This window comes from Coturnix japonica, chromosome 3 (genome assembly GCF_054131305.1).
Source record: "Coturnix japonica strain WE chromosome 3, WE-NBRP24, whole genome shotgun sequence".
In the NCBI taxonomy this organism is placed as follows: domain Eukaryota; kingdom Metazoa; phylum Chordata; class Aves; order Galliformes; family Phasianidae; genus Coturnix; species Coturnix japonica.
Window position 1 is genome coordinate 46,621,127 of NC_140665.1, and position 18,729 is coordinate 46,639,855.

General features: G+C 39.9%; 1 protein-coding gene across 6 annotated transcripts in view; it reads left to right on the forward strand.

Moving 5' to 3' along the window:
* The window catches only part of PLEKHG1 (pleckstrin homology and RhoGEF domain containing G1), a 124,223-nt gene that overhangs the window by 73,656 nt on the left and 31,838 nt on the right, over positions 1-18,729 (forward strand). For 5 of the 6 annotated variants that reach the window (XM_015858099.3, XM_085541492.1, XM_015858100.3 and 2 more), the window contains one exon: positions 1,447-1,985. In XM_015858099.3, the coding sequence (XP_015713585.2) occupies positions 1,447-1,985 (539 nt within the window). Of the gene's footprint in view, positions 1-1,446; positions 1,986-15,701; positions 15,801-18,729 lie in introns of those variants that run through there. The other variant, XM_015858103.3, reaches the window with a different exon arrangement.

Below are 18,729 nucleotides of genomic sequence, written 5' to 3' on the forward strand. Positions count from 1 at the left end.
TCTAGATTTCTTGCTTTGTACTTTATTTTTGAGCTTTTGCTTCATTTGGTTAATTTGATAAAAATTAGAAAATTTGATTCTGTGCTGATTATGTGTTGCAAATAAAGAAGGGCTGCAGATCTTCACCCTTGAAGACAAAACAAGATGGATAGAAGTGTCAAATTAGATTTAAATTTAATGGACGGTTTCTGATCCATATAATGAGAAAATTGTTCTCGATGTCAGTTCCGCACATCAGGCTGAGGGCAATAATTTTCCTTAACAAAAAGCTAATATTATCATCACTAAAATGGTAGCATTAAATACAAATATAGTCCTGTGTATTCAAAATGGGCTCCTGTTTGTTTGCTTTGAATTTTGCTTTGGAATGATTGCAGCACAAGCAGTATTCCCTTGCAGTTGCATAAGCAGTCCTTCACTTTTTCTTCTCTTCCTACATTGCCACAGGTTTGTTTTTTACTGGACAGATATTCCAGATTTCTTTGAGTTCAAGACAAAGTTTTTGGGTGAATGGTTCTTGCTGAAAGAAAGCCTTCAGATGTTCAGTTTATCTGCAGGTGCTTTTGCAGATTCTCATGGTGCACTGCACACAACCTGGACAGGGAGAAATCTGCACCGTATCGCACAAAATGTCCTTCAGGTCATATGGTCAATAAAAAGAAAGTAGATTCAATATGCTGTCAGGAGGACAGACATCTTATTTTGTTATTGTATTGATTTAAAAAACAGCTTTGGTCAGTTCAAAAGGGGGTAATGTTCTGGCTTGAGTTGTACAGATTCAGAAAAATTTGTATTCCTACTGGAAGGCAGTAGTGTTTGGCGGTGCTATTTCCTGTGAGAATTAAATTTTTTTTAGAAAACTCTGTTATTTTCACTGGGAAATCATTCTGGTTTTATTGTTTCTGTACAAGCTGCAGCGCTGGTAAATGATAAATGCTTTTAGTTTCTGTTTGACTGTGTTGGCCTTGCAGCATTCAATATGGAAGATACTGTCTGGTGTCCCTGATACAGTCCTTGAGTTTTCCAAAGTCTCCAAGCCATGGTCAGCTCTCAACTCAGAGACAGAAAGATCTCTTCCCAATGGAGTTTTTTAACGTTAGGGAAAATATTTGCCTTATGTCTCTGTCAAGGCTCAGCATGGGAGACTGCACATGCTAATGCCAAGCCCAGCACCATAGCATATGAGACCAAGAAGGGATGTGACAGAGGTATATACATGAACTGGAAGTACTCTGGATGTATGCAGTAGCCTCCAGTGGGGTATCGCCACCATCTAAAAAGCATTAGATCTACAATAATCCCCCAATCATATCTTTCTGGTCATCTTTTTTTGGAAAAATTGTTTTGTCCCATTTTTTTGTGCAAAGCTTTGAAAACACCTATTGTCAACCATGAGGTTATATAGAGCAACAATGATTAAACTGCTTTTTCTGTTTATATTTTTAGATGACTTCCACTTACCTCTAGATGTTCTACCAGCTGTGACAGAGGACCTTGACTCCGAGACAAAAGGAGAAGATCTGCACAAAGAGAGCAGACCTTTCCGCTGCTGTGAAAAAAAAACCATGGACCTGTCAGACAGTGACCGTCCTGTCAGCTTTAGCTCTACTTCCTCCTCTGCTTCCTCCAGAGACAGCCACTGTTCCTTTGGAAGCAGGATGACATTAGTTTCAAACAGCCACTTGGGCCTATTTAACCAGGAGAAAGAAGCAGGAGCTATCAAGCTAGAATTAGTCCCAGCAAGAAGGTTTTCCAGCAACAAATCACGCAAGAACACCCCTGCAGAGCAAGAGGATCCCGAGGAGAGCCTTGAAAAAAAGCTAAGCACTCCAAGGAAGACAGAACAAAAAGGAGCAGGCAAAAACTGTGCAATGTCCCTGGTGACAGAGCCCACCAGTCCCAAGCTCCTCTACGTGGACAGAGTTGTCCAAGAGATCCTGGAGACAGAAAGGATGTATGTGCAGGATCTGAAAAGCATTGTGAAGGTAGGAATCTTAATTAGAAATGTGTTAACTGTTCCTTAGTGCTGCGTTTCATACCATTTGATCTCACAGCAGCATGAATAAGCCTTACAGTGGAATTGAGATTTGCTTGGTGACCTAGATGAAGATTTTTGTAGAATAACACGTGTAACATCATTGTTCTTGTGTATTTCTTGATTTTATTTTATTAGATGTGTGCTGGAATATATAGCAAGAAGGAAACAGCAGACAGCCTGTCTGCACTTTTAAAGATTTTATCTGAAGAATCTCACTTTTCCTTTCATAGAGTCATTGAATAGTTTGTGTTGGCAGGGACCCTAAAGATCACTCAGTTAGAAACCCCTGATGTGGACAGGGTTGCCTCTCATGTGATCAGACTGCATAGGGCCCCATCCAACCTGGCCTTGAATGCTTCCAAGGATGTGGTACCCACAGCTTCTCTGGACAACCTGTGCCAGTGCCTCACCACCCTAGAAAATTCCTAACATTTCACCTCTGGCTGTGTTCTTCCAACCAGTTCTTAATCTACTGAGTAGTCCAGCCTTCAAATCCATATCTCTCCAATATAGACATAAGGCTGTGGTGTGGGACCATGTCAAGGGCTTTGCACAAGTCCAGGTTGTGCTTTCTTTGTCCATCAGTTCCTTCACTCCATCACAGAAGGTCATCAGATTGGTCAGGCATGATCTACCCATGGTGAAGCCACGCTGGCTTTCTCTGTTCAGCTCCTTGTCTAGTGTATGCCTTAACATTTTTTCTAGGAGGATCTGTGCCATGATCTTCCCAGGCACAAATGTAAAGTTCACTGGCCTGTAGTTCCTCAGGTCAGCCCTCCCCTCTCACTCCCCATATTCTGGTTCTGCAAGTTCTTTCCTGCCTTTCTGTCTCCCTTTTATGCTGCTCACAGCTGCAGTCTGTTCACTTCAAGTCCTTGACCTACATTATTGAATGTGACATGTGCTTCTACTGGATAACCCTATTGTTTGGCTGTTAAATGAAGGAATAATCTTTTCTTTAATATCAGTTTTGAACGAGTGGTGACTGTAGCATGTATTAGCAGTGAAGAGGTTTTTGTCCAGCCCCCAGCTGAATAATACAATTCATTTTCCCTTTCTAGTACAGGGTAAAATAGGGATGAGTCCTTCTGTAGACTGTTCTGGTCAATCCACAAACTTGCAACTGTGCCTATTAGTCGTGTTCTTTTGTGCTATTAAAGATGACAGTGAAGTCCCTTGGCTATTGTTTGTAGTCCGCATGCTTAGCCGATTGTATTGGTATGTTATGACCATCCACAAAGAAAAATTTCTTCGGAAGCTTGTGCACTGTTAGTAGAATATATAGCTTTATGTAGATGTATGAGCTAATTTGCAAAAGGAAAAATACTGGTCAGATGAAGAAGATGCCTCTGCCAAGTCCCAGCCTTTTGCTCACCTAATCAAGACTAGAATGAGGAGGGAAAAAGTTTTTAGGCTATGTTAACAAATGCAGTTTTCAATTATTTCACGCATCCCCCTCCTCCGGCAAAGTCTCACAAAGGAATCTATTTCTTTAAGGTTTTATTTGTTACTGTATCTTCTGCTGTTTCACTACCTGTAATTCTTGCCAGAGTTTCATTTTGGTAGTCTTAAGGGTTGTGTGTGTTACAGAAGCAAGTTCATATCTATGTGCAGTCAGTGATCCCCAGGCATGTTCCCACTGTTTTTAGGAACATTAACCCCCACTGTTCTTTCTATGCAGTAAACTATACAGCTTGAGAAAAAGGAAGCCATCATTAAAATTGTGAAACAGATTTTTCATTTAGAAATAGAATGGCCAAAAATGCTTGCTAGAAACATCTGAAGCATAACTACAATAGATGTAGATTAAATGAGGCAAATGCTCTTGATGTTATGAAAGAACTTGAGGTATTCACCTTTGAAATGCCAAAAGGTATTTTCTACAGCATCTAATAAATAAAAAAAAATCTTGAAAGATTTGTGTGGTACTAGAGAGCTATTTGTGAGATGGAGTGGTTGGCAGCACAGCTTTTTTTAAACTAAGTGTTCAGGATCCAAGGGCTTCAAAGGAGCTGTTTCCTACATGGTGAGAAGAGTGGGGAGACAGCCTACCTCAGCTTGTGCATATTCTTCACTTGGTTTCAGGGGAGAGAGATATGACTGGAAGCATGTAAGAGGGGCTTGTTTGTCAGTGTTTCTCAGGATTCCTTTCTCCCCATGTTACCTTAGCAATATTGCAGTGGTTCACCTATCCAAGGGTGGTGGCTGTAAAAAGGGTGGGAAGCCTCCAGAAACATCTGTAGGAGTGCTGTAGCCTTTGAGGATTTGATTATCTGGATGTCTATGACTTGAGGCCGTTTAGTTTGGCAGTCAGATGACTGGTGCAGAGCCAAAATAAGATGAAGGGAAGAAGCTCAGTCTGTCTTATTTTCCAGATAAACTTGGGTCCAATTTTGGCAGCTGGTTAGGAAATGGGTTGAGAATGAGAAAAGGGGAGTTGGGGAAGGTTGAATTACATGTAATGCCCATCACGTGTATGGGTTGTTTTTTTTTATGGACTGAGGAAGGAGAAACAAGACAACTCAAGTACAAACAGACAACTGAAAAAAATGTCAGACAGACCAAGGTTGACGTGAGGACAAAAAGGGAGAAGTGAATAGGTATTATTTTAATTGCCCTCTGCCCCTGGCTGAGAACTGTTGGTACAGACTTTTTTGTCCTCAATAATGGAGCTCTGCTGATGCTACATTCTCTGTGGACAATGGGAAAATACTTAACAGGAGTATGTTCTCATTTGTTTCCAGCACTTTGAAACATGTTCTTGCTTTAGCACTGAGGAGGTTTTAAAACTCATATCTATGAATTCACCCTCTGAGTTTCTGTTGAGTATGCTGAGCAGAGTATGTCTGTGATGCATGATCGTGGCTTGTTTTGGATATTGTTTTTAATACTTCAACACCCATTAACAATTGTGCAGTTGTGCAAAGAGGTATGAAGAGTGTTGAAGTATTAAAGAGTGCAGCCCCATCATGCTAGCCATGTTAATTTGTGAAAGGACCAACTTACAGCTAAACAGAATCACAGACTGCATGAGGTTGGAAGCCATCTGGAGGCCAACTAGTCCAAAACCTTCTCAACCCTGCACAGCCAGAGCAGAGTGCCCAGGACTGCATCCAGGTAGCTTCTGAAGATCTCCAAGAAAGAGAATCCACAGCCTCTCTGGGCAACCTGTGCCAGTGCTCCATCACCTACACACTGTAGAAGTACTTCCTGGTTTTCAGAGGGAATCTCCCATTTTCCAGTTTGTTCCCATTTCCTCTTGTCCTGACACCACTGAGAAGAGCTTGTTTCTATCCTCTTTGTACCCTACCTTCAGGAATTTATATATGTTGGTGAGCCCCTCCCTAAGCCTTCTTTTCTCTAGGCTGGATAGTTTCAGCCTTTCCTCATATGAGATGTACTGTACCCAGTATTGAGCTCTGGGTTACACTGCTAGTTACTGGCATCCAACTAGACTTGGTGCTTTTGATCGTGACTCTCTGGACCCAAGTTTCAATCCATCTGTCTGTTTACTCATGCATCAACAGCTTGTCTGAGAAGGATGTAAAGTGAGATGGTGCTGAAAACCCTCTTGAAATCAAGGTTGACAATGAGTACTGATCTCCCCTCATCTACCAAGCCAGTCTTTTCATCATAGAAGGATACCAAGATTGTCAAACATGACTTCCCCTTGATGAATCCATGCTGGTTACCCCCTAAATACCTCTGTGTCCTTCAAGGTTGGAAGAGGTTTCTAGGGTTAGTAATATCTGTATGTATTCAAATGTTTAATTAACATGGACTGTATGAAATTGCATGTAGGACAAGATTTCTAGAATCCAAGCTCGTTCATTAAGAGTTAGCCTAGCATATCATTTTAGGAAGAATCTTCTCAGTGTGTGTAATTCTTAGAACATGTAGGGTTAAGCATGCTTAACATATAGACTATGGAGTGACTGTGAGAAAACAGAATTTCACCCCTTTGGATGATTTCACTTACCCACTGTTAAAGTAAATTAAAAAGACATAAACTTAAGTTTACTTTTGAATATGTCCATGGTCTTTATTCTTACCAATGCCAAATTGTCAGATTGATGTAAAAATCAGCTTCATAAGACATTGCTAATATGATCTTTATGTGCTGTTGGGGGTCTGCTGAGGTTTTCTGGCTTTCTTTTAACTTAAGTATTTAACTGATTTAGAATGAGCAAGAGGAGGCTATACAGACACAGTTTGGGCTCTCTATGCTTAAAAACAACAGTTTTTCTAGCCAGTACAACAATTTTGTGTGTGACCTAGGGAAACAGTTGAATTATTATTGTTTTCAGGAATGCTGCTGTGATTCTTGCACAGGCAAGCTTTGTACCAAGGATAGACGAAACTCTTCTATTGTTTGATTTATTTTATCAGATGATCTGTTAAGAGTAATTAAAATTTTGAATTAGTACAGCTTGAAGCATGTTTTGGGCAAGTTTAGGAAGAGAAATTGGATACTTCGTCTTCCTGCTTATGTCATGCTGACAGGTGTACTGGTCAAGGCAAAACCCACAGACCTCCTCTTCAGGATCCAGCCTTACTTTTTCAAATAGCAGTTCAGTTAGAATATGTGTAAACTTCATTTAGAGTCACTTACTCAGGCAACTTCTTTCTTTCCTGAGTAAAATCTTCTGAGTTTATAATAAAACTCAGTATTTTGTTCGTCTGATTCATAGAAGTTAGAAGCCCATATTCATGATGAATGAAGCTTTGTCAGTGTGTACAAAATGATAGAAATGGTGGTTAAGCTTCAGAAATCTTGAACTGCATCTGCAGTGTGGGAATTTTCTTTCATGTGTGTGAGTTTCTATATCCTTTCATATTTTTAAACCATCCCTACTAGACCAGTCGAAGTCTTCCTTCTGTCTTCTCTCCCTATTATCTCCTCTCCATAATTTTTTTTCATCTCTCCAACCACTTTCTTTTTTTAAACTGAAGTCTCTTCAATCAAGCCTTTTTACTCAGAAAATCCCATTTTCCTCTGCAGTTTTTGCCTGTAGTCTTCCAAGTAATCTGTTGTCTGTCTTTTTTCTATAATCCCATTCTTGTCCCCAGTCAGCCCATATTGTCTCATTTCCTCATGTGATTTATCACTTTTTGATCTTTCTGTTTTCAATGTTCTCAGTCTATTCTGGCTCCAGATCTCTCCCTGCAGTCCTCTTGCTTTGTCTGAAGATGCACTCAAATAGCTTGTCATAGACTTTTTGCCAGATCTAGCGCAGTTCTCCTCTAAGAAAAGCTCAGCTTTTCACTCATTTTTTTTCTGTTATCCTGGCATCACCTTCATCACTATTCTTAATTTTTCTGCCTTCTAAATTATGCTGGCATCCAGTCTCCACCTCCCAGTGTACATCAAACTTTGTTCCTGTTTCTCCTTAACTTTCAGTAGGACTCTGTTGTGTCTCCTTTGTCCTGTAACTACATAGCATATTTCTTCATTACACATGATTTGCAGAGTATCACTGAGACACAGTAACAATCTTTTCCTGGTCTTTTTTTCAGAGGAGCAGAACTAGATGTGGCTCATAGCATTGTACAGTGGCAGTTGTGGGTTGAGACCTAGAGAAGATGGAACTGAAACAGACAAAGGAACATTGCAAAAATTTCCTTTTGTAAAAATATGAATTTGAGAGGTTTCACTCCTCACCCCTATATAATTTCAACTATGGGGAGGTTTGTACAATGGCAAAAATCATGCTCTCTGAACAAAGTGTACATTACAGTCCAGTTTGCTACAGAACCTCCTTGAGGCACAAGGGGATATTTTATGTCCCTGCCATTCAGCCTAGGAGTGCTTCTTGGAGCAGAAAATCACCAAAATTTTTCAGCATGTGCAGAAAATTGTGTTTTCAATTCTTCCTGAAAAAGTCCAGGGAGAATGCTCTTTCTGATATCTCCTGAAGCAGCTCAGCAAGGAGGCATGTTTCTGACAGGGTTAGCTTCAAGGTGAGCAAGTCTGACAAAGTTATATCTCTTTTGTGTGACAGGGAGAAACCTGGCAAGGATTAATATTGATGTTTGCCCTAGACAGTGTTGTGGCACCAGTGATTAAGGAAGGCTTTTCTGGGCTGAAGTCAGTATCGAAATGTCATTGTTCTAAGTTTCCTGTCTCTGCATTTAGATTCTGTTTCTTCCTACATTTTAGGCAATTAAACCCACAGCTCTGAAGACTGTGCTGTGCTGCTGCTTGATAGCGTCAGTAAAAGCACTGCTGCTTGTGCATTACGTTGTTGTGCAGTAAGAGAAAGTTAGCTCCTCCTAGGTTGGAGTCACGATGTAGTTAATGAAACTGAAAACGTTTGTTCCTGTGTTGTACTTAAAAACTGTTTTTGAAACCTCTTTTTCTATGGCTGCTGGCGTACATGCCTGAGGATAATACATTTGGATTACTGATACCTCTTGCATGTGAGAGTACCTTTGTTTTGTAGCACAAAGTTCTGGCACCCACCATGGTCTCTGGACCATGGAGTGTGTCCAGAGAAGAGCAACAAAATTAGTGAGGGGTTCTGGAGCACAAGTCTTATGAGGAGTGGCTGAGGAAACTGAGATTGTTTAGTCTGGAGAAGAGGAGGCTCAGGGGTGACCTTATCACTCTCTGCAACTGCCTGTAGGGAGGGTGTAGTAAGGGGGTGTTGGCCTCTTCTCCCATGTAATTAGCAATAGGATGAGAAGGAATGGCCTCAAGGTGTGCCAAGGGAGATTCAGATTGAACTTTAGGAAATAATTCTTCTCTGAAAGAGTGGTCAGGCCCTGGAACAGGATGCCCAGTGAGGTGGTTCAGTCACTTACCCTGGAGGTGTTGAAGAAACATTTAGATATTGTACTGAGGAATATAGTTTAGTGGGAAATATTGGTGAGAAGTGGACTGTTGGACTCGATGATCTTAGAGGTCTTTTCCAACTTTGGTAGTTCTATGATTCTAAGATATTAGAAACAATTTCTTCTTCAAAAGAATGGTCAGGTGCTAGAATGGGCTGCCCAGGGAAGATGGTGAGGTCACCATCCCTGGAGGTTTTGAAGAAATGTTTAGATGTACTAGGAGACATGGTTTAGTTGGGAAATATTAGTGGTGACTGGACTAGATGATCTTGGAGGTCTTTTCCAGTCTAGCTGATTCTGTGATTCAGTTTTATGTATAAGTGCTGCAGTTTTGGAAGTCTAGTCTGTCTGACGAAGATAGCTAGCATGCCTCATCTGTTTGTCTTTAATCTCCAGCACAAAAGGATGAAAATAGTTGACGGGTGCATTAGTTTTTAGCAGTTTACTTTAACTTTGTCATCTATAGAATGGTGATTATGAGGAAGGCTCTCCTTCTTTGTGAGAACAGTTGCAGAGCCAGTCAAGACATTCAGTTTAGATTTAAAGCAAAACAAAATTGTTTAGAATTAGGTTATTTTTCCTTTGAAATTTGTCTTGCTATGGCTTAAGAAAATTTGGATGAGCAATTTAAGTACCTACAAAACAAACATTCTGATAACAACAGTGATATTTTTAACTGTGATTAATATTTTATATCCTTCTGAGCCAGTGAACTTTCCTGCTGTTTCTGTTTCATCCATGAAGGAAGAGCTGTGTCAAATTCTGATTGACCTCCTCAAGGACAGCAGGGCTTAAAAGCCAGGAAAGTTTGAGATATGATAGCTGAAAGAAACTAAGTTGTGCTTGACTATCTTGAAACATATCTCAAAGGCCTTCTTTGAGTCAGCAATGTTTATCCAGCTGTAATGGAGAGCTTCTATGTTTTGTTTTGATTCTGAATTTGCTGTTTGCAAATCAAGACCTTTTTCTCACTGCAGTCTGTTGAAAGAAGAAATATGCAGTAGAAACAATGGGTATGTTACCAACCAGATGTAAACAGCTGTTCTGGCTACCCCGGAGAAATGGTTAATCAGAATTGTTTTGTCTGAGGCAGTAGGACTATCCAGTTTTCCCAGTGCACTTCTTGGTTCCTGAATGTGAGCTATCCTAAAACTACCTAAAGTGATGGAAGTATGCGAATAATTGTTCACGGTTGTATCTAAAATCATTTTAGATTGAGTTGTTACTAAAACTCCCAGATCTTGAACAAAAGTATTTTGCCAGCTATGTTTGTAGCATCATACTTACCCTTAAAAGAGAAAGAAACAAAAGAAAGAAAAAAGAAAACCAAATAAAAAACCTTGTTTTTGGGGGGCATGTGATAATGATTTGGGGGCTTTAGCCAAAGATATTTGATAGTTGTAAAGCAGGAACATGGAGTTGTGAGCAAACAGGAGTAACCTAGCTAATTACTTCAGTGGTGAAATGGATCTGCTTATATTTTAACTGGAACAGGGAGGTGTTTGTGTACTAACATCATATGAACTAAGCAAAGCCACAATTAAATATATATGGACGCGCTGGTTTTTTTTCTTGGTTGTATTATCATTACTATGTCTTATTTCTGCTAGTAATATTAAGTAATATTCAGCACACTCCTGAGTATTTGAAAGTCACTGGTTAAAATGTCAGCATTACCCTGTGTTTTCTGCATCTGAACTTTGCATCCAGCTCTAATATTACACTGAGACCATAGAGACCTTTTGGGACAGGCCTTCAGTTTATGGCTGGGATTACATGCATCATGACAAAACGAATATATAGCTGTAACTTCATGTTTGTTGTAGGTAAGTGCAATAGAGTGAGTTATGCTGTGGTAATAAAGGAAGTGTCTGTAAAGACAATTAGTCTTTTCTAGGTTCTAGGTGGAAGATGAGCAGCAGAGATAGCTGCTGCTGTGCCTGTGAGCTGAAGAATTGCTGAAAAGCCCCTGCAACTGTTATTGTAGTCCTTTACTTGCAGCAGTGGATATATCACTTGACTCTGCTAACTATAGCCTCCTCTATGATTTCTGAATGCAAATGCTAATAGCTTAAATGGAGAAAGTTTATTTACTGTTCTGGAAAATTCTACAGTTTTCCTTTTTGTGGGGGGTCAATAAGAAGGAGCTGTAGTTATATAGGAAATGTGTGGTTTAGGAGTGAGGGTGGTCTGAAAAGGCTCCTGAGTGTGAAACTTCATTCTTATATCTATACTGAGGCTGCAGCATGAGGTTGTACTACTCTTACATGGCATGAGTAGAGCTCTTTTGTAATTTAGGAAGTTAACCTCTGCCCTACGGTTGCCGTTTGCTCGCTAGCAGTGATGGGGACCTCTGAAAAGCAGCACAGCACTCTCGTTTCCCTTTCACCATTCCCATGCACTAAGGTGCGTCACTGATTGCAATTCTTTGTGGTTTCATGAGAAGACCATTTTGCAAGTAAGATACTGTCTTAAATTTTCAGTTGCAATCCACCCACTGCTATGACCTTCCATTTAATTGTTTGTTACTGATAAAATCCATCCCCAAGTCTGGGAAATATGTTGTTAACAAGGTTAGGATAAATGTGGGCACATTTTCTCTGATATGCTGGCTTTGCATTTTCATTCTTTGGAAAACAAGCGGTTGCAGTTTCCCTTCTTGTGTTTTAAAATGAACATTTATCTTCCGGAATGTCTCATTTAATTTGCAAGCATATCAAGATTTCCTTAAAAAAATGATAACATTCATCTGCCTTATGAACTGAGGGAAGTTCATGTAACAGGACAATAGTCTGGCAGCATTTAGGTCTCTTTCCTGGGTGGCTCAGAACCTCAGAGACTAAATGTGCCTTACAAAATTTCTATGCACTGCTTGATTCTGTCTTAATAAAATTATTGTCAGGTTAATTAAGCCCTGTTGTGAGAATTAATGTAGATATCCTGAAGAGCTTTGAGATTTAATAATATATATATTTTAGAATTATTAATTATTGCACATTTTTAGGTGGTATCTTCTGGAAAAAAAAACAAACACTAGGTTATTGAATGCTGCTGATGATTAGATATAGAAGTTTGTAGAGTACCTATTTCATCTGCCTAGTGACCTCAAAGTGTTTGATATCCTAATTGCTGGTTAATGCTTTAATATGGTTGTCCTCAATACCGTAGTTTGTTCCTTCTGTGTTTCCTCTTATCTTTAGGAAACCAGATAGGTGGAGGCCTCATGTTGCTCTTCAATGACATGTTAGTTAATTACTGACACCATTTATTATCATCCCATAATCTCCATCTGCTCTCTGAATTTACATCTTATTGTACCACTGAATAACAATTCTTAGTGGCAGCTTCTGGGCAAAATTCCTGTAGCTGTGATTTATCAGTTGATGCTGGCTGATATCTGAAGATAAACATGGAACTTAGTTTTAATCAATGGATTACAACTTCAATAACTTAGTGTGCTGAAGAATATAAGTGGCATTACATATGAGTTTCTGTTCCCAGTGGCTTACCCATATAATCTTTACAGATGATGGACGATTCAGGGAACTTGTCTGTGCATGATCCATGAATCCCAGTTTTGTATTATGAGTGCTTTTAGTGTACCTCTATCAAATTACACCTTGATTTAATTGACAGCCTGCCTTCCAGGGTGTCTTTTTAGGGTGGGAAATTTTGGCATGAAATACCTGCAGTTGAACAGGGGAACATTACTAAACTGTGATTGTATTTCATTCAAGCAAAAATTCACTTCTGCTAAGAAGGCAAAATTCATGAAAGCAGTCTGTCCCTGAGGCCCCATAACTAGATCTGCTGAGTGCTGTGTTGCTGACACTGATAAGCTTTAGAACTTTTCAGACTTTGTATACAGTGTCGTGCATGCTTGTGCTTTACACAGGCACAACTGCTTAGTGACATCGGAACCAAAGAGCAAGAGTATTTTAGAGGTGCAAGTCATAGTGTTAGGATTCAGAAATTCCTCGCAGCTAATTTTGGCTGACATATACTCCCTCTGTTGCTTTCCATGCATGCAGAAGAAGCCAGTAGGACTTACAAGATGTCATTGTTTCCAGTCCCTAGTATCTGTAAATGAGGCAGTGTTGTCATATCTGTAAGGTGAGTGAGGGAGCCATGTTGATTGTAGAAAATTTGTCACTTTCTTGAAAACAACTACATGAAAAAAAATATTTTTCTGTTATTCTGTAGATGGTAGTGAAGTTGATACAATACTCTGTAAAGCACTGGATTCTGCAGACCCCTCACTATGGAAAATGTATGGAAAACTCTGTCATGATCATATTACTCTACAATGCTAAACATTGGAAAGAAAACTGAAATGTGCTTCTCTATTTTTAGTATTTCTTCATATCGTGTTCTAACGAGTGCTCTCTTGCCATCAATCTTTGCCCTTTCTGCATGCAGTCAGTGGGGTATCATCTTACTGGATCATAATGCCGGTTTTATTGCTGTAATCTGTAGGCTGTGAGCTGACTGCCTGTGCAAACTGGCTGTGTGGAGGAAGCTGGCCATAAACAAAGGTGAGCTTATACAGCTTCCTCCACCACCTCTATCCACGTGGATAGATAGGACTGATGTCAGCAAGGAAGCATCTTGCCACTCCAGAGACTGCTGCTCTGCCTGGAAAAAGGGAACGAGGTCACAAACAAACATTATATAAAACATAGGAGTTTTCAGAGACTCGATCAATAGTGGCACATATTCTCCTAACTGTTCTCCTATGACAACAGTGTTGGGATGCTGACAGAATGTAGGTGGCTGTATAAGAGCCTGCAGAGAAGCTCTGGAGGGGCTGAATTTCCCACAGGGGCAAGACCTTCTCTGCTGGCACTGTCAAGTGGAGATTTATGTTCAAGGTACTGGGGAATGTAAAAGGAATGGGAAAGAAGAATAGGAGGGGCACACGAACTGTACATGCCATGGTCCATGTGAGGATTTTCAAGCTTCTGATGTCCTTAAAAAAATAGAATAATATGAATAAATAAAATCTGCACTTTTCACTTACAGTAAAAGTTGGAAAGACATGCTCACAGAGATTTCCATCTTTATTGAATTATAGTTTTGCATATAGGGCAGCTATATAGGGGACATTGCAAGCATTGTTTATTTATTTATTTGTTTATTTATTTATGTAAGTTTGATATACTGGCAATGTCTGGAGCAGAAATAAATTTGTTTTGTCAATCAAAACCTTTAATCTATGATTAGAAGTATTTCTGTTAGAAAAAACATAAGTCTTCAGCTGTATTAGCCTACTGTACAACAGCATGATTGTGCTGCTTACAGCCTAAGATAATGGTAGTATTTCTCTTGAGAGATGGAGGTACTGGCTGATAGCTACTGAATTCTAAATGACACAGGAAAAAGCATTCAAAAAGTTACCCCTCTCTTTGTTAAATCAATACTGGCAATCTATTGTAGCACAGCTGCTTCTGGTTCTCTGGCAGAGGAGCTCTTGAAGCGGGAGGTTAAGGGCACTAATTATCTTGATAGGTATGAGTTTCTGCTTTTCCAAGTAGGAGCATGTCAGGCTGTCTGATGAGGGCTTAAAGTGGCAAAGTCTGGGAGAGAAACTGAGCAAGCGTTTGTGTTCATAGAAGGATGATTTCAGTCAAAATGAAGCTGTCTTACAGATATGTGATCAGTATGACTTTTTACAGGGAATAAAGAGACAGACTGTGGAAGACAAACTGAATGGAAGAAAGTATTCAGAAATGTGTGAATTTTGGCTACATTTAAAGTTTTACTACAGATATGTCTAAGTAAATCACTGCAGATTATGAGACCTGCATTTAAATGATGGACTTGTCTTCTTCTGTCACTGAAGGGGACTGTAATAATGACAATTATGTATGTATTTTAATGAGAAATCTTGACAGGAGGCTTTGGCAAGAAGTTAATTTTGATTTCAATTTCTGAGTCCTTAGCCAGATATAGCCAAAGGAACCAAGTCAAGAAAGCAGTACATATTTTGTTTACAACTGCACCTTCATGTTGCAGGTTACAGTTGTGCTTTCAATAATTGAGAAGAGCTGCAGTGTGTTGCTTTGACTGGCATTCAGTGTTTTTGGCCACCTGTTGTAGTATTTTTCTCCATCGACAGTGCATTTAGATAGTGCTGCTGTACATTTCAGATGAATCTATATATGCAGTAAATTATAAAAAGGAATAGGAAAAATCAGGCAAAAGGGGCACTGCTACAGATTATAATTACCTCTGTAATGGGCAGAGTGGGGCACGTAACAGCAATTACTCTGTTGTGCAATAGTCCAGTATTGTCTTTGCTTCATCTGTGGTTTGGTTAAGTGTGGCTCTAGCTAGAGTGCTTCAGACAGGATCCAGTTTGGGCCATATTTTCTTTCTGGCCTGCAGCGTTTTCCTCAAAGTAGTGTGAGAGCATTGCATAGACAGCCCAGGCTACTGGAGTTCATCAGTGGCTCCTCTTATGCCTGACCATCTGATCTGTGCCATTTGCACCTGTGCTGCGTAGAGGGCAGTCAAGCCAAGTACATGCCCACAGGTTTGATGTATCATCTAGGAGAACAAGTTACCTTGCTGGTATTACAAACCTTGGAAATACCTGAAAATGGGGGCTGATGTTACTGCTCCCTGGATTAGGTCCATTTTGATGTTTTTATTGCATGTTCCTCCTGCTGCTTCAGCACAGGATTCTCCTGGAGTTTTGATAAGTACCTGTTTCTTTCTTCCTTTTATGTTTTTGGTTGGTTATTTAAATGTTTAGTGTTTTGTGGATGTGCCTTTTGGTAATGGTGTGTGTATGCAACCGCACTACCTTTCAGACAATTTTGCTTATTTTGATTTCAATATATGCAGAGTTCTACTTTGTAGAAGAAGCACTAGAAACTTTCACAGAATATGCATTCCTTGCAGGGCAGGAAAAATGTTTCACAAGGTAATATATTTTCTGCTTTATTGTTGTGCTTATATTTTGTTTGTAAAGCTAAGTGTGTTCCTGTTTTCAAAGGAAATGTGGGTGTCTAGGTGAAAATGTTCCACATAAGTTTGCAATTATTTTCTGAACTTGGGTCACGGAAAAAATAATTTAATCTGTGAAGAAATTTCTGGTCATTTTGTTCTTTTCTAGACAGTTTTCTCTCATTTCCAATTAATAGGATTGTTGTTTAATCCTTTGAGGTTAGTGTTGTCATCATTTCGTTCTGGAGCTCTTCCTCGAGTGATTAGGGAGGAGGAGGCGGTTGTCAGATGTGAAGCTTCTAGCAGACATTCTTCCCAATAGATTCAGTGTGATGAAAGACAAATGAGGAGAATGTCAAACTCAGCAAGGGAGGCAGAGCTGCCTGGCAAGACCCTTCTGGCTTTTGGAGAGATTCAGGAAATAGTGTGGAAAAATTGTGCAACACTATTAGAGCAAACCTTGCTCCATAAATCAATCTAAGGAGACTGGCATTTATTTTTGTTTCTCCTATAAAGTAAGCTAAATGTTTTGCCGTAACTGCGGAGAGGCAGTAAAATGCTGGCAAAGGCAAAGGTTATAAACAAATCATTCAGTGCTGACAGAGGCTCTATAGATGATGACAAGAAGCAAATAAAGCGAATAAACCTAGTGTTCTGTTCCGATAAATATCATTGATTTCTGCACCGTGTCATTACAGCTGCAACCTGCCCTGTTATCTCATAGCTCCAGACCTTTCATTATGGTTTCGTATGATAACAGCTGTTGATACGCTGCAGGAGGCTGCAGTGGCTACCATGGGGGTAAAGTACCATATACTAAGAAATAATTAGGAAAAACCCCATGGCTGTCTAGCTTTGATCTCCTGTCGGTGTCCTTGCAGAGGGGTTGTATGCTGATAGTGTTTAAGTTTCCTGGATGGGTTCATGAAGCTTTTATGACAGCACATACACTCTGTAAAGCAATATAACCTACTCATGGTGCCAGTGCAACCTGCGTGCTGCCGCACAGTGCTGGAATGTGTCGGGCTGCCTTGTGAAGAGAAGCCGGCGTCCTGCTCCACACACGCACAGAGCTCTGCAAGCCTATTGCTGGGATTGATGTACATGGGTAGTTCAGACCTAGGCCCTGGCAACTGCTCACACCTTCAGCAGTGCGACTGTAACCATCGGATTGTTGAGCAAGACTCAGATCAGTGACATTAGCACTATCGGAAAGTTAAAACATGAAAGCAGTCCCCCAAACCTGAGCGATTCCCTAACAGTATGAGTGAGATATAAGGTACCTCTGAATCCCAAGCATATTTAACAAATTACTGGCTCCTTTTGCTATAAGCAAGAAAAACCCCAACCATTTATTTCCAGTTTGTCTCTGCTCTGATGCTGGGATTGGAAGGGGCCTGAGATGCAATTCTGGGGAGCTTTTTGCAGCAGGGAGCGCAGGCTGTGGGTGCGTGATATAACCTGATCCTGGCACATGCTCATGGAGAACTGGAGAACAGCCAAAGCACCTGCAGGCTTTTTGTTGGCAGGAGCATTAGAAGGTGCCTGGTTCCTTATTACTAACTAAGAGAAGATTGAAAAGAGTATATGCATGTGGAGAAAAACTGGGTTGAGAGGATGAAAGGAGTACAAAAGATCATGCTTATAAAACTGTCTGAAATACTGGAAAATAAATGACTCTGGACTATTTATTGTTTTGAGGAAATCCAAGCTCCATTTATTCTGATGAATGAGGAATTCCTCTTCATACAATAAACAGACTGTATGGAATTACTTATTGTGAGATTTCCATTTCTCTGCAACACCCTAAATCACAGGAGTTCAGGATGCTCCAGTGCACTGCAGTGCTCCAGTGTTTTCAGATGATCACAGCTTCACTGCAGTTTTTCTGTTCTTTTCTGTTAAAAATGAAATTGTATTAGTGGGCAGAAAAAGTTATTTATTGCTGTCACTGGAGTAGTCCTGAATCTATCATCTACTTCGGCGTTTGATCTTATGTACTACATACTGCAATCCTGCCAGCCTCATTGTACTCATTTTCAGCTTCTGAGTGTAAATGAAAAGCCAACCAAAAATTCAGGCAGCTGCAGGGATGCTTTTCCAGTGACTTACTGCACAAGCATATTTCAAGCACAGGCCTGGCCTACAAGTTTGAAAGAATGTAGAATACAGATGTCCCTCAGAGAAGAGATGAGATGACTTTCTGGGATTTTTTGGTAGTGGTGAGTGGTAGATTTAATTTGAAGGTAAGCAAATACCAAGTGTGGACTACCAAGTAGTAGGATTAGTACCTGTGACTCTGCTGACTCCATCTTATTTGCACAGAATATGTGCTAGGGACTTGAATTCATAATCCTCCTTATGAGGGTATCTAAAATTCTAAGGCCAAACCAGTGGCTGATCAAAACCCTTTAACTACATTGGATTTACAGAGAATAAATTGTGTCCAGTGTGTGTGTTCTGCAATACTTTTTTTCTTTGTGACTCTGCACAGTTACATCTTAGAAGCTTTCATGGTCCAGTTGACATTTTACAGGGTTTCTTCCTTGGAGTGCAGTGGAATGTTATGTTGCTTTTGGTAGGTTGCCACACTACATTGTCTGATCCCAGGCTAAGGGATTTTATTTATTTTTATTTCACATTGTTTCAGCTGTTTTCACTTTTCCTTTATTGTTTTCCGTCCTCCAGCAGAATTTCTTCACAAATGCGGCAGCACATTGGGTTTCTTGGTTTATGAGCTGAAGTTAGTTGAAAAAACCCAATGTGTTTTGGTTTGCTTTTTTTTTTGTTTTGTTTTTTGTTTTGTTTTGTTTTGTTTTTGTTGTTTGTTTTTTTTTTTTTTTTTGCTTGTAGCCGAGGAAATCTTAACACTGTAACAGCAATAGGTTGAAAGGTGATGCTCTGGG